The following is a 24,246-nucleotide window of genomic DNA, read 5'->3' on the forward strand; positions in this document are numbered from 1 at the left end:
CAACAGGTGACCAAGATGACTGGGTAGGGAGCTAAACTCACGGAGCAAACCCCGTTATGGGAAGGGGGTTATCTCACGGAAACTGCGACTAAAGGGCTGCCACGGATGGAGCAATATAGGCATTGATCTCCTGGGTGATGTCTGGAAGAATGGGAAGATGTTAGATTTTGCCGCCTTGCAGTTGGAGTACCAGCTGGGGGAGGGAGAGTTTCTGCGTTACTTACAGTTGAGGCATGCATTACACTGTCATCTGAAAGTCACGGATCAGCTGCGAGAATATGCCCCCCTGGAGGATAGGCTGCTGCTTGATCCAATGCTTGATAAGGCTATCTCACTCACATACAAAAAAACGGATTAAAAAAACGCCGAACCCTCTAGGACCCCTGCGGGAGGCCTGGGAGACAGATCTTGGACTCCTAGAGCATGACGACTGAGCAGAGTCTTTACAAAGTCCAAGAGAAATAGCGATAAGGGCGAGATTCCACCTAATACAGCTCCGAATTCTGCATAGGTCATACGTCCCCAGGACAGTGCAATACCATATCGGCTTTTGTATGTCAGCGGAATGTGTACAGGGATGTGGGGAAACTGGGACATTCTTCCATAACCTTTGGGCATGCCCTAAGATCCAAAGCTTCTGGGAGAACCTAGCCCAGGTCATGTCTGCGGTAGTAGGTACCACGGTGCCGGTAGATGCCAGGTGGCATGTCCTGGGTGTAACAAGAGACATAGTATGGCCGAAATGGGCCACAGTCTGGCTCACACTGGTGGGAGCAGTAGCAAAAAGATATATTGCCAGATTGTGGGGAGTCGCTAAAATCCCAAGGGTGGAGGGCTGGAAAAACGATCTCGACTGGTGTCAAAGGGCAGAACAAACGGCGTACCAAAGCAGAGGGTGCCCACAAAAATGGGAAAAGATCTGGGGAGCTTGAATGGCCAATAGGGGAGATTTTTCAAGTGCTTGAGGGGAGCCTTTCAGCAGGGTGCAAGTGATTTCAGATTATCCATGGTCACCTGGGGAATAGTCAAGATTTTGGGCAACTGTGCATTGTGAATGATGATGTATTTTGTATGTGCTGCTCCACTGCTGAATATATTGTACAATCTTCATGGAAGCATGTTGTTTATGGTTAATAAAAAGATTTTTTTTTTTTTAAAGTATAGCCACTAATCAGTAAATAGCTTTTTTCCAAGTCTGAGAAATTTGCAACCCCAAAACAGACTGTGGGGGAAGACAGCATTTGTGGGTACATCAGTGCTGGTCTTACTTGTGTAAAATGTTTGTTTCTTACTAACGGGAGAAAGTTTCTGGACCATAAATCCTGAATGAAGTCACAAAAAAATTGAAGTGTAAGATATCTTGGTCCGAGAAGTTATCACAGGGACAAGATTTTAATTACCTTCCTTATGGAAACCTTTAGGAACAGCTAAAGACCAATGATTTAAGTTAAACCTGAACCTTGTTAATAAAAACAGTGTTGTGCATTGGTAACAGATGACAAATAAGGTTCCCCTCAGGGACAAGTTTTCAGCAGAGTATATAGTCTCACTGCAAGTTAAAGTAGCTCTCTGTCTTCTCTTTCACTTTGCCACCTGGTTAGAAACACATTTGTTATATCCTGTATCTCCCCTGCCTGCAGCTGTTTAGGATTGGTAAACGGATCTGAACAACCCACACTCGTCAGCATCAGCTTGACAGACCTAAGCCATGGTATGCCAAAAGCGCCTGCAAGTGACCTACAGTCCACAATCACAATCTGGTTTAGTCTGAGGACTGGGCTAGACCAGATTCTAATCTGAATTGGTCAGAAAGCAATGAGGTCTGTGATGTAACCTAGCCCTACTTCCTCTCGAACCAAAAAAGATTGAATACCAGCAGGAACGGCCAGAAGACTGCTCAGGAATTCATTTTCGATCACCTGTAACTATCCAACATCTTTGTACCCCCAGACATCGCACCCGTAAGTTGCGATTGATAGGCACTTCTCACGATACACCTTAACCATGGTGTGCCCGATTTGGCCCCAAGCCTCTTGGTGATGTCTGAGGTCGCACATACCCCCCTCAATAAAATGTTCATTTTAAGGGATTTTTGTGATAACCAGGAACCTCTGTTATCAAAGAGTACTCCAAGATATGGAAAGTCAAATCTTTGGAGAGTTCTATACCTTTGTCAAAAAACGTGTTCCTAATGGCCTTCCGACAGTCAATCGTCATCGGGTGCAATTTGGAGTGATTAGTGGACAGATCTAAAGAGTCCATAAAATCTATAAAGGCATTCAAGTAGGCCCACAGAGGTCTGCCCAATCAGGACCGTGTCATCTGCGTATAATAAGGCAGGAATGAATTTAGGGCCCACTCTAGGAAAGTCCCTACAGGCAGCTGTCAAAACATTCCCCAAATCCTTTATGTATTGGGTGAATAACAGGGGAGTCATAATGCACCACTGCTTCACCCCCCACTGTACCCCCAATGGGACGGACAGGCTGCTGTTCTCATCATACCTCACTGAAGCTGATAAATTGGAGTGAAATATGTAAAGAGGGGAGGAGCTCAGGTTCTATACCCAAGTCTAAAAGAAGAGACCAAAGCTTGGATCTATTTACTCGGTCAAAAGCAGAGGTGAGATCCATAAAGGCCAATTGCGAACAACACCCTTGGCTACAGTATATTTACCCATAATCAACTGCAGTTTGACACACTGCTCCAGCGTCCCTCGCCCCTGTCTGAAGCCATATTGCAACTCAGATATAAAATTTATATTTTCAGCCTGGATGTTAAACACCACAAAACAACCTTCCCCTAGATTTTGGCTGCCGAGTCTAAAAGAAAAATGGGTTGATAACAATATGGGCATTCCCTGACCCTGTTTTAAAAATAGGTAGTATAATAGCTTCAGACCAAGTGGGATGAATACATATTTACAAGCTGCGTTACAAATACGGGTCAGCACCTTAGCCCAGGTTTGGGGATCAGCTTTGTATAGATCTGGGGGAACATATTATGCCTGCTATACATTCCCTTGAAATGAGTAACCCATGTATCGGAGGCTATGGTGCAATCCACCCTGGAATTTTCTCTTTCTGCAAAGAAGGGGCTGTTCAAGATCTCCCAGAATTTGGAGCTTTTGGTTAACATGCATGTACGTAATAAATGCTCCCATGCCTGCCCCCTAATTTCTTTTTTCCCCTCACAAAATTGCTAATTTATATGCTTTCCTGCAAGCCCTGATCCTTTCTTCATCTCTGGACCGCTGCTTCAAAGCAGCCATTAAGTTTCAGTGAGTCCGATAGCAGCTAACATCAAACCACTTATTTACTTTCATGTACCTGTTCTTACCATGGGACAAGAGGTTAGTTACGATCTGCTCACAGAGTCTACCAAAAGCGTCAAGAACCTCTTCATCTTGTGAACTGCTTTCACAACAGAGTGCAATATTGCCCGCATTCGCCTTATGTATGTCTTCTAAAGATTCCCCTGGTATTACCCTGTCCCACTTCAACCTCCCTGCGTGGTCCTTGGTGCCGACCTTTTATACCCTTGCCATCCATGTCAAGGTCCCAGTCTAGGTCCAACGCTAAAGGGTTATGGTCACAAAAATGTTTCCAATTTACACTTAGGGATTTAATTGCTGAAGTCAGGGAGCCACATAAAATAATAAATTGATAATGGAAGAACAACCCCAACCAAAAAAAAAAGAATAGCTTCACCCTCCCCTGTCTGCTCCAGGTCGTATGTTAAATCTGTGGACATGGTAGGCAGTGTGTGCAGTGGGAAGGTAGAGTTGTTCCTGTTCAGGTGTCAGGCTAATCTATAGAGGGGATGGGCCCCACTGGCTTTCAGTTTCTGGAAGTATCTCAGTTGAAAGAGTGTGCAGCATTGGAACAAGACTATCAGGGTATTAAAAATTACAGTTTCACCAAAAGAAGCCTCGTCAACCTTCACTTTCAGAGATTCATTGGGAAGTCCCACCAAGTCGCTGTGATCCTGGAGGTCATACTGTCATTGTGTTCTAAACTTCATTTAGTGGTCTGTGATCTTCTGGAGTAGTATTGCTCAGGTCAGTCAATCATCATTGATGTTGTTTATAAATTATTGTACCAATTCCTCCCAAGCCTGTGCCATTTCCACTGTCCCTTTGTCACTAGAACCGTACCTTATGTAGAACCTGCTCTCTCCATTTTACAATACTCAGCTCTACATTACATTTACAGTTTATGGCCTTATTCTGTTTTGCGAGCAGGAGCATTAGGTTGTTTACTTTATTGCCCACTTTTCATGAACTGTATCAACTGCAAGCAAACATTTCTAGGCCCTTTAGGGACATGCTGCCACACTAGCCTCTATTCTTCGTCCTTGAAATCCGGGCCCATGCCCTGCTTGGACCCATTTCTCCCTAACATCAGTTAGAGGTTGCATCACATTATTTATTAGCACCTTGTATAATTATATTACCACTTTTTCCCCATTCCTAGAATAAATACTTCTGAAAGCATCTGATTTGGGGAGGGTTCTTTACCTGCTTCCCCTCAGTTGTCTTGTATCAGCGATACTATTCTCCCATTGGTTACAAACTGTCCAGTAGGTAAGGCTATATCTGTCAGAAATTCCCTGAATGATTTGAAGATATCTTCCTCAACTGGAGACCAGATATCCTGAGAGTTCTCCCACCTCCAGTTTGTAAGCCCCGTAGACTTCTGGTGGGCCGTTTAGACGAGGAGTTGTGCAATTACAGTGTTCGTTGCTGATAGTTCTCCCAGCCAAGTTTTGCAACCGGCAGTAATCTTGAGAATCCACTCAGCATACCCCTTTTATGCAGCAACAGTGCAAAAGCCCTCTGGGGGATCAGGGTGTTGAAGGTGCCAGATCTCGATCTGTCATTGACAAACATCAAAATGTTGTCCACATATGGTGAAAATTGCATGATCCACCCTATTCCGATTCCCGCAAGGTGATCTCCAACACCCCTTCTTGGTAGTCAGTCTGCTGCTTCCAACAAGGAAAGCCCAAGGTAGCTTTTCCTGGCAGGTTTCAGAACTTGCTGAACCTGGCGTAGGGGTTGTAAGTCGGTGACTGCACTGTCGAGCACATGCATCCGAGAGCTCATCTGTTCAATCACAAGAGGCCATTCACAAAAGGGGGTAGTGAACATGCAGCCTGGCATACCAGCACACAATTTACCTAGATGCATTGTGGTAAATGTGCAAATCACACAATCACACAGCTGTCCGCCTACAACCCTAGGGCCTGCAATACCATCAAATCATAATCAGAAGACATTACTCATAAAACATCCCACATAACTTCCCCTTTCCTTCCATAGGGGTAGGAAAAGTGACCTACATCTACTGTATGGAGGCTTGTGCTATGATTCTAGGTTAGCATGTGTGGTTACTCAGCCATCAGGGGCAGTACTGTTTTAATGGGCACTTGCGCTGCGGGAAGCAAGCGCAACAGCTTAAGATAAGTTGGACAAGTCAGTTCATTGAATACGGTGGATAGGATGATGATAAATGGTGCCCACAATTCATGACAGCTTTCCATCCCTAAAATGTACCACACATTATGTAGGTATGGTGCGAGGTCGGGGATCCTGTAGGAGTCCCAGGCGGAGAGTATGACCTTATGATCTGCCCCTAAAGCCAGGGTAATCTGCTTCCCACTCATGACGTAAAGGGTATGTCATGGGGTTAGGGAGCCCCAGTATAGTGTATACTGGGAACCTCTGGATTGTTGTCATCCAGGATTCATTCCCAGTAGCAGACTAGTATTGGGTAATGCCAGGGTATGTGCACTAAGGTGCCCATCTCCTGCAGCCTCTCCAGCATTTCTATATGCGTCCCGGGCACCAAGACTGAAGACGAGCGGGAGTAAGGTACCAACTGGAAACTAATTTATACGCCGTCTCTGTACTCGCCATGCTGTGTACTGTGTATCTGGCCCGGTAGTAGACACCCCCCCCATTCTTTGGTGGTAAGTGCCCTGCCCAATTCTGCCTCCCGTCACCTCTGTCCCACTGTTTAGTCCGGTATTGGTGTCTGGCCTAGGAGTGCATAGATCTCTATGATAAGACGTCTATTGCCTCTCTTAAGAAAAACCTGTTCCTTAAAGGGCATAAGGGGTTGCTCCGCCTACAGTTTGATGGACAGGTGAATCACCCAGTGACATATTTGTAAGTACTGGATGCAGGCTGCCTCCATCAACCTATAATCCTCCTTCAGGCGGTCAAATTGAATTATCCCCTGGGTGTCAAACATACAACCTATGCACTTGCAGCCTACCTGCTGCCATTGTCAAATTCCTTCCTGCTGCATGCCAGGTAAGAAGTCGGGGTTTGCTAGTATGGAAGTCATGGGGGAGGGAAAGGAAGTCGGCTTGGCATAGAGTGCCACGGCATTCCAAACTCTGAAAGTGGAAACAGTCACCATGGATGGATAAAGACCCCACTCTTTATGCCTACGGGGTAGCCATGGTTCTTTCCAGATATGGGATCCTGCTACAGCCTGGTCAATAAAACACCAGTGTTTCTCAGTGGCAATGTGACTCCACCAGGAAGCAAAGCTGAGCAGCTTGGAAGTATCTAGCTACCATGGGGATAGCTAGACCACCCTCCACGGGTGGGCGATAAAGTAACTGCCTATAGAACTAAGGTTTTTTCCCATCCCAGATAAATGTATTGATACCCAGTTGCAGGGTCCGAAGGATGTGCTTTGGTGGTGTCAGTGACAAGGATTGGATCTGTGAGAGGACTGTCATTTTGATGGCAGCTATTCTAAGCAGCCATAACAGTTGCAACCGTCACCAGTTAGCCAAGTCTGACAGAACCTGTGACATAAGAGCAGTGTAGTTAAGTGTCACTGTCTTTGCTATTGTTCGGGCCAGTTTGATTCCCAGATAAGGCATGGACTCGCCCGCCCATTCAAAGTGGAACACAGAGCAGCAATAGGCTTCATTTAGTGTAAAAAGAGATAGGTTCAAAATGTGGGACTTTTGAATGTTAACCTTGAACCCTAATACTTCCCCGAAGGATTGAAGCTCGACACCATGGCCGGAGGGACGACAGTGGGTCAGTGAGGGCAATAATAATGTCACTGGCGTAGAGGCTAATGATAAGCCAACCACCTCCAATTGGTATTTCTTCAATGGCGGAATTCTCTCTCACTCAGTGGGTTAGGGGCTACATGTATAAGGAAAAGAGCAGAGGGGAGAGAGTACATCCCTGTTGCGTACCCCTCTGGATGGGAAAGGGGTTGGACGACACACCTTTGACCCTTACTGATGCCCGTGGTGAGCTATAGGCCCTCTGGACCCAATGTCGAAATCTGTCTCCGAAGCCTAATTGTTTAAAGGTTGCAAAGAGATAGAGCCAGTGTACTCTGTCAAACACTTTTTAAGCGTCAATTGAAAGGAGGAGAGCCTCCTTTCGGAAACGGTGGATCGTGCCCATGAGGTGGAGGATGTGCTTGGTGTTATTCCCACATTGCCGATTGGGGATAAAACTGGCCTGGTCAGGATTGATCAGGCCAGGCTAAGAGGGTTAAGGTGGTGTGCGAGAATGCTTGTAAAGAACTTGGCCTCGATGTTAAGACAGGAGATAGGCCTATAGGACCCGCATAGTATGTTCTCTTTATCTGGTTTGGGAATGATAGAGATAGATGCCTTGAGCAAGTTGTCAGTGAGGATTCCAGTATCAGCAAATGAATTAAACAGCCGGGTAAGCAACTGAGCCAGAGTGTGGCAGAATATTTTGTAGAACAGAGGGGAGTAGCCGTCGAGCCCAGGGGTAATATTGGTTTTGTAATGCTCTGATGCAGCTATCATAGTGGGATGTGACCTGAACCTTGTCATTAATTCAGACTTGGATGGATCCAGCCAGCTTTTCACTCAGTCTGGAGCTTTTTCGTCTTGAGGACTGCAGTGGCTGGGCATCTGTGCCTTAGGGAGTGAGTGGAGACTCTCCTACCCTAATACAAAAGATTACACATATTATTCTGCAGCCCATAAAACATATGCTCCCCTCAGTTACTATCTAGCCTCCCCGGCCATACAAGCTCTTGTCCAAGATGTGCATATAGCTCCTATGTCCATATCCAATCATGCCTGGGTGTCCAGTAGGCAGGAGAATCCCTAGGCAGGTCCAAGATGTGGCGAACCTCACCCTGCATCTTGGGTTGAAACAGTTGGCCCTGCCAGTAAAAGACCAGTCTGAAGTGATGATCCCCAAAAGTATGAAACCTCTTTGGAGCGTAAGAATTTAGTGACTGATTTAAAGTCTCTGCAGCACTGCAGGGTGAGCACGGACATGTCCTGGAAGAGCGCTCTTTGATGTCCACGGATGTGTATAGTGTGCAAGTCTCTGGTCGTCTTGATAATGTCTTCCTTGGCCTGGAAGTTGTGTACACATGGCAGGATGTCTGGGGGCGTGCCATTGGGGCCTCCAGAGTGACCTACCCGGTGTACCCTGTCAAGTTGCAGAGTGGCGTTTCAGCACGGCCCGAGATAGAGCAGAACAGCGCTTAGACATAGCCTTGTATTTTGGAGCCCTCAGTGCCCACTGGGACCGCCTTCAGGCTGGATCTGTTCTCCATGTCCTCCGAATGGGCCAGAAGGCTGGCCTGTTGTGCATGCAGACGAATAACCTTCTGTCTCAGCATCTCAACCCCCTTGCATCTGGCCATTTCATTATCCTCTAGGAAGGATATTTGCTGTCTCACATAGTTCAGGTCCTGCTTAACATCTTGCAGTTCTTGGGAGAGGCCCCTCTTGAGGTCCTGGATGTCCGCCTTGAGGGAGTCGAACAGGGAGGCCAGAAAGGCCCAGGTCACTGGTACCCGATCCTGGTTGGGATCCTCCACTGAGTTCGTCTGATGAGGCTGTTGTGAGCCCAGGGTAGGTTCTTTAGAGGCAGCTGAGGTGGACAGGGTTAGCATGTATTGCACAGAATGTTCACATTTGCCTTTTGCTGCCACCATGGTGAAGGTGAGGAGGATACATACTGCGAGTGTATGTCCATACAGCTGCAGGTCCCGTGTGGTGCACCGATGAGGTGTCCTCCACCAGGCCCCTACATCACGTGCAAGCATTTACAACAGAAGGCAGGAGGCATTGAGGGTCCGTCTTTGCCTCCTTAAGGCAATCGGGCATTAGGGTGAACAGCTGTTGAAGTCTCATGGGGAGGCTGGATCTGTGGGGCACCATCAACAACCTACCGGGTCTGCTATGAGTGAACATAGTCACCATAGCATTGCACTTCCGACCCCAGCCCCATACTCAGTGCACCTCCAGGGCCAATCAAGGTCTAGCAAGGGGGGGTCCAAGCAAGGGTTCCGGCTCAGCTCAGTGTCAGCAGGCAGGTTTGTCCATATAAATGGAGCACACCACAGCACAGGGCCCCAGTCCGCGTTCTTACCAAGGGTCTACCTGGTCATCAGGCTCCATCTGGAATCTCCACTCCAGGTTCCAGGACACTTTCACCACTACAAACCTGGCACTGCAGGCTCCGTTCAAAGGGACGTCCTGGGGGTCCCCCAGCCCATGTTGTTATGGGCAAGGCTTCTACATTTCAGAGTCTGGGTGGCAGCTAAGTGGCCAGGAATCCACATCAGCTGTGTCTTCCTGGGACCTCCAAGGGTGTCACGGAACTGCTCTGGCCCTCCGATCACCTCCACGCCGCCCTGCTCTCTGCATCACTGTAAGCCGGCTGCCGCTATGATGCAAAGTTGTGCAGCGTGGCTGGCAGGGCTTAGACTCTGGCAGCTGCCCTCTTGCCATTCCTCGGGTCAGCTGTATGGGCCACCAACGGGGGCAAGAATCCTCTGGGTTTTATCACGAGCCACTCATATGGGATCGAGGGTCTCTGTCACTCCCACATAGTGCTGGTCAGTCACCACCACGGGAAGGAGCAAAGCAGCATACTCGGTGGAACTCCAGTGTGGGCAGCTGCCATCTTGCCTGGTTCGGGCAGCCACTTGGTGTGGCTAGAGTTCTCTGCAAGCCAAAATTAGCCCTCCCAGGGAAGCTCAGAGGTCTTGACTGTTGCTGGGGCAATATGGTATGCTGCAATGTTCCCCGGGACTCGGCTATGGACGGCATTTGATGGTCCGGGCAGTGGAGGAGTGATTAGCCCATCTCACCCCACCACCATCTTGGCCACACACCCCCATTATTGTTTTTAAACATACACTCTCCTCTGTTATTGCACATTTACAAGGACCAGGATGTTAGAGTTAGCTGGAGGATTAGACTCAGATGGAGGACAAAGCAGAAAAACCATTATGAGATGCTCAGAACAATTGGTAAAAACACTCTAAGTGGTTAGGCCTGCATTCTTGCTAAAAACAGTATGTAATATGCCCCTTGATGTGACTGGGAACCTGCACCAGTGAATACAAGTACATTTTAGATATTGGAGCACTGAAAAAGAAGGTACAGGTATGCGATCATCAAACCAAAGGAAAAGGTCCTCTGGTTCTAGTTGGGAGTTGTGTCTGGTTAACAGGTAACTAAGCAGGGCTAAAGGTTTTGAAAGCTGCCGAGATTTCTTCCTGAGAGGTTATATATTGGTGAGTGGAGTAGCGAGGACTACATTGAAGCTATTGCAACCAAGGAAATTGGGCTTGCTTAAGTTTTATATGAACTTACTTTTGAATCAACCTTTACCTGTGAAATCTTGGGTGACTTAAGTTTGGTGTGTGAGTATCAGTATAAACAAGGTTTTTGAGCATGTGTGTTCCAACTTGAAGACTATTGGGGTGTCTCCTCTCCTGCTGTGCTTAATACACCTCAGCTGTATAAACTTGAGTGTTAATTTGAATACTTCTATTTACTGGTGCAGATGTGTCACTTAGGCCTCTTGCTACCCATAATCTATTGAGTACTGGAGCCAATATTTGTGTATAAGGGCGTGACCTCAATATTGATAAGTAGACACTCACACCAGTTGGTGTTAGGGAAGCCGAGGGAGCTAGATTCTTATATGCCCTTCCACCTCTCCTGTAATCTGCCCTTTTATAGAATTAAATACCCAAGAGGAACCCTATTAAGAACGGTGACTCCATTATTTGGAATAAATCAAGATTTTACTGAATGACTAAAGTCGGGTTGGTTGGGGGCCAATAGATGATGTAGTCTTGTCTGGGGAAAGGGCAGGAATTTGCCATATTTATCCAATACTGCGCATTCCTATCCTCTTCCCTTACGCAGGCAAAGTGGCAGCCTAGTGCTAAGAAAGAGCCTCCCCTTGCTAACTTTCTCTGCAAGAAGAGTGCTGGTCCAGGCATTGATTTTGTTACGCCTTGACTACGTTAACGCTCTATATCTGGGAACCCCACTTACCACCATAAAATTGCGCAGCACGTCTGCATACAAATACTTCTAAATGCCTTTCAGCTAAACCGGCGCTCGCCTTGCTCCATTGGCTCCCGATTCAGGAAAGAATCCAATTCAAGGCTTTGTGTATTACACACAAAGCATTCTCAGGCAAAGGCCTGCCGATCATTAGGTCTATTATTCATCCCTATCGCTCCAATAGGTCTTTAAGGTCAGATAACAAGCAGCTGGTGGAAGTCCCAAAAATAAGGAAAACACGAAGCGGAGGGCGTCGCTTCGCGTTTAATGCCGCTAAATTATGGGACCGCTTGCCCCTTTGTATCCCCCTTGTACCGAACTACCTGACCTTTCGTAAGCAGCTAAAGACCTTCCTGTTTCCCTAACTCCTCTCGAAGTCGAAGTTGCACCGCTACTTGTGCTGGGATGCCCCCAGGTAGCCGTGCGCTCTAGAAATGTCTTTCATTCATTCCATGCAGGCACCCTTGTGTTGTAGGCATAATTGTTTTTGTGCAGGAAGGGACACCTTTGTACGGAAAAAGAATCCTGAGAGGCTTTTTTCTCTTTCTATGTGTGCCGCAGAATGTGTATGATTTTGGCACATTCCCAGTGTTGCGAGTCCTTGTAAATCTGGGAATACGTCAAAATCCATGGTAGTTCCGTGGAAGCACACACCACAATGAAACACCTACCCAAAGGCAGAATCAGGCAATGCACTGATTTGCGCTGCGTTGCCTTCCTCCAGATTCATGAAGCTCAAAGTGGCGTCGAGTGTCTTCATAAATCTGTTGTAGAGGTTTGCATCATGCATGTACCACATTGTGTGGTGCAAGCAAGACGCAAAGTTCTCATAAATATGGCCCACGGTTTTCAGTAAAGTACATTGCAGTAAGCCGCTAGAGAAGGTGGTATGCTTTCTGGCACCGTTTAATAAAAAAAATGCATAGTCTTCAGTGAATTCACCGTCGCATATGATATCACAGGGTTTGATCATTAGGGGCTCTCTGTAGATTTAAGTGGAAATTATATCGAAGCACATGATGTATGATGAGTAGAACGAGAAATCAGTGAAAATCTTCCCTTGGGGACTAATACACAAAGGTGTTTGGGCATCTAAGTTCCACTTAGATGCACTATTTACATGCATTTGCAGTGCTGAAATTTGTATCAAATTTCCATTTGTCAACATTTCGGCTTGGTGAAAATTCTGTCTTTGGTGCATGAGAGTATTTCTGGAAAGTTATACAAGTCATAGCTTTCCATGAGTACTCTTCGAGATATATGAAAGCTACAAAAAAAAGTTAGAAATGCTGCTGGATTTATATGAAATACATTTCCTTCTTTTCTTGCCTTCCCTTTGTGACCCTGGCAACGTACATTTATACAGAAAAGCAAAAGCTGGTGCAGATGATCAGTTAACGAAAACTGCTGACACCTAAGGTTAATTAATTCTGCAGATCTGCACAACAAATGTACTCAATAATTCACTCACACACTCAAAATAACTGTTTGCAGAAGTGTTTTGTGATGAGATTTTGTAATACATAGATGGATGAAAGAGATTTCTTTTTTGGACATAAAATGTATGTTTACTGTACTGTTCCAAATATTTTCATATTCAGTCAGTCATATAATATGGAATATATCAAATGTGTAAATATAGAACCTCTTTTTGTAGTATGTGGAAGAAATACAGTGATAAATGATAAGCCATTTGAAAAAAAGTTTACTTCCTGAACAGAATCATGAAAAAAATACTGTACAAATATAGCTGACTCAGATGTACAAGTTAAAATATAAAATATTGAGTTAACAAACGTGTGTAATATGGATTTATCACTTATATATTTTTTAATAGGGACCAGTGGCATATGTGCTGACAGATGAACGTTTTGATTTTTTTCTTTGGAATCCAATGAATGGCCAGTACTACAAGCAGTTTGATATTTTTTGTCCTCTGCAGAGTGTTGACTGTTTAATTGGTACAGATAATGTAAGTATGCTGAATTCAAAGTGTAGCAAAATAGACAGTATTTTATTAGAGTTGTGTGAAATCTGCAGTACATCCAATTGCAGTACGCTCAAAACTCGACTGTTATTTGTTTTATTTGGAGCACACAATCTTATTCCAAACACAAATACCACTCACAAAACCTGCCTTGAATATGCCTTGGTGCCAGGTGAAAATCAAGTTAAGAGGTGCAATCTAAGAGTCTGATTATAAGTTTGGCGGTGTGGGAGCGGGGCGGCATGTGACGTCATTGCCCGCTCTCACACTGCCAAACTCCAGCGCTGACCACCTGCCGGATTAGAAGTAGTAATCTAGGCAGGCGGTCCTGCAGTGGCTGGCCCACGGTGCTGCCTTGAAATTGCTCATAGCAGAGCAGCGCCATGTGATCACCACAGCGCATTCCAGCACGGCTTTGACTGTAAAGTCTATGCTGTCCTGGAACAGGGAGGCACACCATGTGCCACCCTGCATGCATCCCCAGGTGCTGAAGGAACAGGGGAACCTGGAAGACCCCCTTTGTTTCCTCACCACCACAGTTTGAGGCCGCCATGAAAACTGTGGTAGTGAAGACACTCCAATATGCTTGGCGGTGCCACAGCTGCACTGTCAAACATATTCGAGCCTCTGACTGCCACGCCACTGCCAGGGATCGCAGATTCCTGGTGTTTGCAATGGTCCTATTGTGGGCCAACCGCCGTACTTGTAATTCAGCGGTCGAACCACTGGTTTGGTAATCCTATGGACCGCCAAACTCATAATTAGGCCTTAAGTGTAGAAGCAGATTTTTGCAATATGTTTCTTGCACCCTCTTTTTGAAAAGCATAGTAAATGTGAAAGTTGCGATATTTTATTAAAAATTTGAGCTGGTTCACAAGGAACGTTCTAAATCTGATAGACACTTCTAGCTGCAGATTCCTTACCTTAGAATATTTCCCAGGCGTCAGATTGGATCCAGAAATGTTTTGAACAATTCCCTTGTACACCAGTAGGTGGTGTCTGTGCCAGAAAGTGACGTGCATGGTGCCTAGCACGCTGACCTCAGTTTCTTCTTTTCTGCGCCATAAGTCCAGATCCAGTTTGAGCATCCCTCAGTCACATTTTGACAGACTTCTTTTGACATTTTGTCAAAGTCTAGTTTGGCATTTTTTCCATCTTTTTCTGAGATGTTCCTGAAGAAATCTACCGGGTTCAAACTTGTGATGCCTGTCAGTGACAGATGTCAGTGAAGGGCCCCTCACTTGGTGTGTCTGTGGTGCCTGGAGAGGGACCATGACTCCATTGTGTGTGAAGTGCAAGACTATGAAACCTAAGGACATACACGAGCGTGTCATTAGGTTTATCACCGCCGCCATGTAACTCTGTGCCGCCCCAGGTCCCGTTCAAGTAGGAGGTCTTAGGACTGCTTCTGGAGTCACTTGCATCCGTTCTCATCACACTTCAGAACTTCTTCAGGTAAGTCTCATAAGGAGAAGTTCAAGAAGTACAAGATCTCTTCAACTTCTCCACGTACCTTCCAGTCTTCAGACCACACAAGGGAAAGATGCCACAAATCTTGACCTCATTCGCAGGTGGTTCCTGTGCAGCCGCCATCGGAAACTGGGTCCGCTGCGTGCTTCCCCAAATTTCCTGGAGCCAGAGCTCCCCATGCTAAGCTCTGAGAGTTTTGTGAAGCCATGAGCCTCATTTTTGGGTGGTCAAATGCCTCCGGAGCACCTTCATGTCCCAAGAGTACCGAAGGTTTTTTAACTGGAGCTCCATTGCAGGGTCCGCCCTTGGCACCAGTCAACCCCTTAGGATCCATTGGTGGATCCGGATCAGTTACTGGCTGTGATTTTGCGACCTCCTCTAGGTATCGTGCCAGTGGCGTCGTTCCCAGTGCCACCAACGCCCAATGGTGATGCCAAACCCATTGTGATTTCCAACTCTGATATGAAGCCAGGCAGGTGTCACACAAGGTCGGTCCCTGTGCCGGCCAGGACCACACGGCCTGAAATGGAAATAGAGTTCTATTTCACTGAAGGGCTTACTGCAGAAAACAAATGGAGGGGATCTGAGAATCCCTGTACCTACACTGACCTCCTAGCAGAGTCCATGCCTGATGACAAGTAGTATGAGGAGCTGGCTGATGCTAGTGGTCTACTACATTTCAGAAGAAACTTACCTCCTCTCTCCTCCCGCAGAGACTATGGAAGAAGGGGCTTCCTTTGCAATAGTGATCTGGAGAGTGGTTGAGGTCCTGGACCTGAAGTTGTCCATGTTTCAAGTCAAACCAAGGGTATTCCCTGTTAGAACTCTTATTACTCTTCAATGAAACCCTCACTGATGTCAGGAGCATTATTAGTTCACTGTGCTCCCCTTTGGACTTGCCAGTGCCCCTCGGGTGTTCACCAAGTTGATGGCAGTTGCTGCAGCATATCTGCAGAGTTCAAGGGTTCCAGTCTTCCCCTACCTCAACAACTGGCTGTTGAAGGTGGGCTCACCCCGGGCAGTCGTCTTGCACCTACAGACTACGGCAGACCTCCTGCACTCACTGAAGTTCACTATCAATGTACTAAAGTCACACTTGACTCCCTCTCAGACACTTCCTTTAATCTGAGCTGTTGTGGATACAGTGCATTTTGGGATTATCCTCCGGAAAAGTAAGTCCACGGTATTTAGGGCAATGATACAGCTATTTCAGCCGCCTCTATCCTGGATTTCAGTGAGACTGACTGAGTCTCTTCCCTTCCTGCATCCTGTTGTTAAAACTATGCCCACTGGCTCATGCATGCTCTACAGTGGGACTTGAAGACCCAGAAGGCATAGCTTCATGGAACTCTCTCTGACCAGGTCCAGATGGAGGGAAGTGCAAAAGACCTGCAGTGGTGGCTCATGGACCATGACTGGGTCAATGGCAGACCTCTCTCTCTCTCTCTCTCTTCCGTCACTTCTGGGCTGGGGAAGGCATCTTAGAGAGGTGGAGATCAGAGGTCTCTGGTCTTGGATTTTGTGCAATATGGCCTGTTAAAAATGGAATTAATTTATATTGCAGGGTAAAGTTTGTTTATTTTCTAAATTATTGCCATTTTGAAGTGAGTCAATATTTTTATAGGACTTTTATTCATGTTTTTTGTTTGATAAATGAAAAAGATTTGTTGTATGTAGAAGATTTTTCGCCTGGCAGTAATGTGCATATTAGAAACATGGTGTTGTTGTTAATCTTGGCATATAAAGTGTAAATTTAGGGGAATGGACGAGGCACTGTTTTACCCATCCCACCCATCTTCTTAGTTTCACTAGTTTTTAGGGTTACAAGGTGGAGAGTAGCAAATAATAATATCTTTTAGGGCTATGGATGTCATATACAAGGAACTGTTTATTCTTAAATTTTTCAGTTAGTATAGGTGGTATTAGGATGTAAAGGAAAGTTTTGTACTGGGTAGGTAGTATTTACTTACCTGACTTTTTATTTGCTAATCTTGTTTTTAAATATAGGATGGTGGGTAGGTCTCAGGCAAAATGCATAAGAATGTTGGTTGATACCACCTTTAACACTGATCTAGTGGGCTCACTGGAGGTGCTATCTAAATATTAAGGGCCTGATTGTGAGTTTGGCGGTCCATAGGACCGCTGAACCCGTGGTGGTGGTCTGACCACCGCTAAACTGCAGGCCCGCCCGAAGTATTTTGAGAGGGGCGTTTGGATCGAACATAGATTTTGCCACAACGCCACTCTTCTCATGGCAGCGAGACGGCCATGGATAGGGTGGTAGTGAGGCAAAAAAGGGGGACCTAACATGGCCCCCTTGTGCTTCTGGGCCTGTCTGTGCATGCAGGTGGGTACATGTTGTGCCCCCTGTAAATATGCACCTCCAGTTCCTGCACAGTGTGACATGTATGCCACACAGTGCAGGAAGGAGCAGTTGGCTCTTTGAGAGCGGCGGTCTGCCTACTAGGCTCTTTAATGAGCCTGACTGACAGCCACTCTTAGACCGCCACAGAACTGCCCACCAGAGCAGGAAAAAACTTCTGATCTGGCAGGCGGTCGCACCACAGGTTTGGCGGTCACACAGCAGATGGCACATTGCACCGTCCGCTGTGGGACCGCCAATCAGGCCCCTAATTTGTTTATAGTATCCTGTACTTTTAACTCTGCTGCAGAAGCAGATTGTTTATGTTCTGTGGTTCTCTCAACACAGTCTCCAAAAGTAACCACTGTGCCTCTGCATGTAGTTGAGACGCAATTCACACACCTCCAGTGAGACCTTGGTTCAGTGTGCCTGTCCATACAATAAACATTACCTGGGTATTTTAAAAATGTGTTCACTCTCTTGTATTGAACCTAACAGGCCAGGGACATGTGTCCATTTTTAAATCTGTGTTAAAAATTTGAAAAGGTCATTGATAACGTGTTGAAAACAAAATGATGTTAATTTACTATACAATTTGCAACTTGCCAATTCAGATGTTCTTATCTAGGAAAAGGATGTATAAAAAATCAAATTAGTAATGTGTATTTCTAAAGGTTTATTTGTCTTCTGAGATGTTTATATTTTTCCTAAGAAAAGAGAGCTATTTATTTATTTTAAGCTGTGGAAAAACATATTTAAGTAACAATGGTCTTCATTTTTCCCCAAATGTTTTCATTTTTGGCTCAGTTTTTGAACTTGTGTCGTCATTAATTGATGGTTTCTCACTGATATTAGATGACCGTCAGAAGAAAACTGAATTAGAGGCAGTTTATGCCTATATAATAATACACATTTTTGCCTTTTGATTAAGGTTATTGTTATTGTTATGTTGTGGATTGTTTCCACATTGACATTCCCTTTCAATGTTTTTGGAGGTAATATGGTAGCTATTACACAGAGCAGATGGGCTTAACTTAGGGAAATATGTAATGTATTTATGCAATACCAAAAAGGTAATAAAGTCTAAATGCAAAACAATACAAATCCAAATTCGAAAATCTTACTAAACAAAATGACACTAACATGACAAACATCTAATGAGGGGAACTGAAGATGTTAATTTTTTTAAGTTCTGAGTAGTTATAGCGCCAAGACAAATGATCGTCAATGGTCATGGTAGACTGGGAATAGGGTGCAAATTCAGGCCAACCACGATAGAGCTTGGGTCAGTTACACCAAGTGGAATGGTTCCGGTGAAAGTCTGGAAGTCAGAATTCCCAAAAGGTTTGTAAGTCCCACTGGTCTGGAGGAAAAAAAAATCCAAACTTTCCAGTTTTTCTTCGGGGGCCCAAACATTCACAGGCATACACTTCAAAGCTCCTCATGACCTCAAGGGAGTCACATGGAGACTCACAGGGTGTCAGGTGGAAGCGAACAGCAGGGTCCAGTCCAAGTCTTGCCACTGGTCAGTTAAAGGCCTCTTCCCACTAGTCTCCCTGGAGCCGCATAAAAGGCCAGCCAACTGACCTTTGGAGTCCACTTTTTTGTTCTGGATACAAGGTAGCGCAGGTTCAGTCCTTTGGGGCTCCTCGCAGGTCACAGATAGCAGGTCCAGTCCTCTTCTGATCTTCCACAGGTCCTGAAAGTGTTCTGACATGGGTGCCTGGAGGTGCCAGATTAATGCCTGCCACCAGCTAGTGGGTGATGGTGACTCTGCGGCACTCCTTAACCAGTGGGGTAAAAGGTGTCAGGGTCAATCCAACCCACATATTTTAGTAGTTCCTGTTTAACATACTGCAAACAGGTCCAAATTGCCCTGTGTAAGGGCATTTTTGATTTGTCAAAAGACTTAAGCCACATTAAACTAGGACTCTGTGCGTATGGGAGTGTCATAGGAAAATCACAAGTATCCTCCCTGACCTGATGCTATAATTCAGTTCAAAGCAGGTACTGTAACCACTACAAACCCAGAGACATAAGTCTGGTAGGACAAAAGCAGGGTCCTTCTTCAACCAGACAGGAGATACACAAGAATTGTCTTGGAATCCTGTTCTTTCCATTTCAAGTATGCCCCAAGTGTTAGATGGGGCTCCACAAACCGGTCAAGTAGGATTTGACACTGTGGTGTAACAGGTTGCATATAGTCCCCACTCTGATATTATGAGGAGTTCTGAGAAATCACCTCTGCGGATTCATGTCAGCCTATTATTTGCTCCTGGGAGGCATTACACACTTTGTTCAGACCTATTTTACGCTGAGCATAGGCTGGGAGTTGCTGAAGAATTGGTGAATATTAACCTCCTGGATCTTCAGGCACAGAAAAGGTAACTTTTTCTGAAAGCTACTTGCCCTTGAAATGTATCAAATATTCAACCTCACAATTGAATTGGATTTTTAATAACTATTAAAAAATAGATCTTTACTCATTTTCCAAGCTGGTCTCATTCCCAAAATAGTATTAGTATTTTAATATTTACTCTGATTTTCTACAGAGGTCAGCTAGGCCTGCCACAGTAAAATTTACTTTTTGGGCCTTGTCACAGTAGGGGCAAGGTAGAAATACTTTTCTGTAGGTTCCACTTTTAAATACCATGCACCCTAGCTTGTGGACTATTAAACTTACATAAGTGTGACATACTAATATTGAAAAGTGAAGTTTTTACTAAGGGTGAGCGTCAAACTCCATTCCGCGGATGGCGTTAGCAGAGTTTTACTACTCTGTGCCTCCGTTTATGGCGCAGATTTTTGGCAAAACTCAGACCCTGCTACATAGCAAAGTTTTTTACCACCACCATCCACAAAGCTCTAGCCAAGCTCAATCGCGCAGATGCTGGCTTCTCGTCGTTGCCAAGAAAAATGGGCGCCGGCAGAGGACAACCACTTCCGGTCCCACCAGGTCATGTGACTCATGTCACCTCCGGTGCAGGTCCCAGGAAGGATCAGAAGCTGCTACTGGAGTGGAGCAGAGTGGTGAGAAGAAAATGTGAGTGCTGCCAGCGGGTGGACACGTGACCGAGCCTCCTCCTGCGGCTGCCACTGTCGGAGCCTGACCCGAGGGACCCTCCCATATCGTCAATGGACAGAAAAAGTAAGGAGGATCCCAAGCCTATGGCTCCCTGCTCTGAGTCTCCACACCAAAGTCCTAATGGATCCGGAATGGGCTAGCATCTTCCCCTCAGCAGTGCCTGCATCCCTGGAGCAGGACATACAGAAGCGGCCCAGATTAGTGGTACACTGCTACATTCAGAGATCCCAGTGTCACTGGATTAGCAGTTTCCTCTATCTTGAAGTTGTTATCCACCTTAGTCCTTACCTCAGTGCATGCTAATGGAGAAGCCGGTAAGTACTCCTGCTAGCGGAACTCTGTGTATCGCTGTGGAGTGTTTTTTTCACTTCACGGAGTTGCACGTAGTATGGCTAAGCAGACTCCGCCCGGGTCTGGTTTTTAACTGCCATAATGGTTATTTAAAGATACTGAATTGCAGCCATGCTTTTACTGCCACTGCAGTGGATGACACAATAGGTGTTGAAGTCCACAAGTGTCATTTAATTCCCAGGCTGTAGATGCGCTTTTTTACAGAATATACTAGGAAGTTAGAGGCACCCTAAAGGCATGATTATGCTGTTGGTCGGAGTTGCCTCCGACCGCACCGTCACAGCCTCAGGGCCGACCGACCTCCGTTCGGCAGTTCGACACCGCAATTACAATACGGCCGCACATGGTGCTGTTGCATACTCCCATTTCTGTGTGGGAGCTTGTGCTACGGCCGTAAACCTGAGGTCGGAGGCTTTCTGACCAACATGGAAATAGGCCCCCAAGTGTGCTAATTAGGAATAAGACAATTTAGCCATGTTTAAATGCGTGTACAGGCACTTTCCTCTTAGTTAGCAAGGGTAAAGTGCACAGAATTCTAAGGCCGACTACAATAGATAGGGCAAAATAATCTGGGTTGATCATGCAAAAAATGCAGATTTCCTACATAATTTATTTATTAGCATGAATAAAAACAACTGTAAATTATTCTAGTATATACCTAAATATGGGGAAAAATATTTGTTAGTCTTCACTTCTTTTTTTGAAAAATTAAATAAAAAATACGTCAGCATTCCTCTTTCTTTTTTAGAAAAAAAGTAATTTTTCTTCTGAATACCCTGCACTGACTTAAACATCACAAAATCTCCGTTAGTGAGCTACCTGCCATATTTTCCTCTTTCCTAATTGAGGACAACCAGGAGATTTTGTGGAATCTATCCATCTTAATGATATCTGCTAAGGTGAAGCATAGTGAGTCAGCTTCGGGTTGTGATTATTCTACACCAGAATAATAGAAGCTGCATTTATGCTTTTTGACTCCCATATCCAGAGCCAGAGGAGGTAGTGGTGTACTAGCCAGAAGAGAGACCAATGATCTTAAAACAAAAATCTGAGCGCTCTAACACATAGACATCACCGCATACCCCTAACTCAGCACCGTACAATGCGGTTCTAAGGGCTTATCTTAAAAGCTGGCGCTATAGGCTTTGTAAAGGAAGCCCAGTGTTCTTTTGAAATGGTGCCAGTAATCTGTCTGTGTGTAGTCAAACTCCTCGAACCACTCCAAAAACGTTCCCCCTATCATTAAATTCCCCTTTACCATATCAACTACTCAGGACCGCAGTCTTAGGTCAACAATGATATAATCAATTTGGCGTTTAGACTGGTGATTCTTAAAAGTGCAGGCCCCCTTAGAGTCAGATTTAGTGCAACCGTTTGTGGCCCTGAACCCCAGCTCAATAGAAAGTGGCTTGAGACCATCTTTTAACTGGTTGAAGCTCTATCTGGGGGATATCCCCTGTGAGGATCAGATTTGAACTCAAGCGATGGCTATCCAAGTAAGCCTCCAGGGTTTGAATTGTTCCCAAGGCGCGTCCACCCTTGACTCCATGGGCATTTATGTTAAAAATCATTACACTGTGATTCTTCTCTCTGCTTACTTCACGGTCCAGAAGAACCAGTGGTTAATTGGCAAATCTTGCAGTTTAAGTGGAACCTCACCCATATAGTTAGTCTACCCATGGGTCTTTCAGATATACTCGGTGTCACTAGGATTTGAAATGACAAATACCCCATTTTGTATAAAGGTTCAGGGGACCAAGTCTCCTGGAAGAAGGATAGTCATTCTTATCCACAAACTCACACCACTGAGGCTGCAACAATTTGACCCTAAGAGCAGCCCATTTCAAGAGACCATCAAGGTGGCAGGTTTGTCATGGCCTTCGAGGGTCAAAACCAGTGCCAAAAAGTCCAGGTGAACCTTCCATGTTATTTTGCTAGTGGGTAGATGAATCATGGATACTCACACGAGCTCAACTAGGATAAGTATCTTCTGAAACAGAGCATGAGTCTGACCGTCGTAATAGTTCTGCGTTACTAACACTCACGTCATGATCTGGAGCAGGAAAAGCATTCGAGGAAATGGTGTGTGATGGAACAGTGTCTCTGTTGTGCTGAGTTTCATCCAGGATGGGTTTTCTCACCCTCGGTCAATCGTTATCATCTAGGCCAGATAAAACCTGAAACCTATTCTCTGTGTTGGTCACTGCTGTGTGATCATATTTGATTATGTCTCCAACATGTGGGATCTAAATGTTTATACAAGTGCCATAACAGTACAGCAGTTAAGTCCCTGGAAGAGTCAAATTCACACTTGCCTAGTGAAGTACTTCTCCTGCTTCCACAGGCCTGCAAACGTTTATAATGATGCAAATCCTTTGTGGTTGAATAGGAAGAGGTCCTATTCATCTCACTCTCCTGACCAGTATAATTTCCTCATCCAAGTAATGCCTACTCCCCACTTTGATGTAATCCAATGTATCACCTTATTTTTTAATTGGAGGGTAGACTCCATTGTACCAGGGGTCAGACAAGGAACATTGATTAAGATGGCCACATATGGAAAAGAAGCAGGAGTGAAATTAATCACAGGGAGAGCTTCTCCCCCTGAGTGATTCCAGGGGGCCTTTGGGGGCCAATTATGCTTCCTTATGAGCCTGGAGCTAGAGCGAGCATTGCACTCCGGCTCAGTTGGGGGAACACCATGTGATGCATTCTTTGTGTCATTTTTAGGTCTTGCATAGGAAGAGCATGCGCACTGTCTCTTCGAGACATGCTGTATCTACAATATATATGTCAAAGAAACAATGGTTCTGTCGGGTGAAAAAAGGCTCTTTACACCATTTAGCACAAGTCATACGTTATTCAAAATATGCAATCAGTCATAAGCAACACACAAAAAACCTGTGGGGTATTCTGAGATTTTTATATATAAATTGCGTCATTCATATATATACTCAAAAACATTTTGAAAGGCCGTCAAAGTACAAAGTGAAATACAATTTGTGACAAGGTGACAAGTGGTGCTCAGTGATATAGTGCGTGATATGTACAAAGTGCTTTAAAAACGTTGAAAAAATTCTGATGGCCAGAAGACAAGTATTTATAGTAGATCTGCGAACTGAATCAATTAGTTTTTCGCAGGCTCTGGTAACTGGTCCAGGGGATAGTGTCGACGTTTCAACCCAGATACTGCACTACTATACAGTCAGTGCGGGTCTTCATCAGGACGGGGGCAGGGGGTGACGGCCTGTAAGTAGTAAGATGCCTTCGTCAGGTGTGTTGTCAAAAAGGAGAAGAAAAGCACCAATGACTCACAGTGCGCATGGTGGTTTTAAACTCACCTAAAGAATAATCAGGGCAACTCAAAGTTGAGCGTGGTTAACTTGCATCTTAACCTTCCTCTCAGCAGTTAAAGGTTAGTGCAGGACGTCTGGTGCACTTCTGTGAGGGGGAAAAGGGTTCGATTTACCACTAAGTAAAATCTTTTTATGGCAGGGGGGGAGGGGAAAAAGGGGAGGGGGGAGAAAAAGGTGATGGGGTGGAAGGGGAAGGAAAGGAGGGCGGGGGAAGGAAGGAGGGGTAAAGATTACTGGAATATTCTATGCCCCCATCCTCTCCCCCCTGCCATAAAAAGACAATTCTACT

At 45.4% G+C, this 24,246-nt stretch overlaps 1 protein-coding gene across 1 annotated transcript in view; it reads left to right on the forward strand.

The window, feature by feature from the left end:
• CC2D2B (coiled-coil and C2 domain containing 2B) overlaps window positions 1-24,246 on the forward strand; it is a 1,427,481-nt gene that overhangs the window by 1,350,193 nt on the left and 53,042 nt on the right. Inside the window, 1 exon segment of the mRNA XM_085622020.1 lies at window positions 13,184-13,318. Coding sequence (XP_085478146.1) covers window positions 13,184-13,318 — 135 coding nt within the window.

The sequence above is a fragment of the Triturus cristatus genome, chromosome 1_2 (assembly GCF_964204655.1).
Source record: "Triturus cristatus chromosome 1_2, aTriCri1.1, whole genome shotgun sequence".
NCBI lineage: Eukaryota > Metazoa > Chordata > Amphibia > Caudata > Salamandridae > Triturus > Triturus cristatus.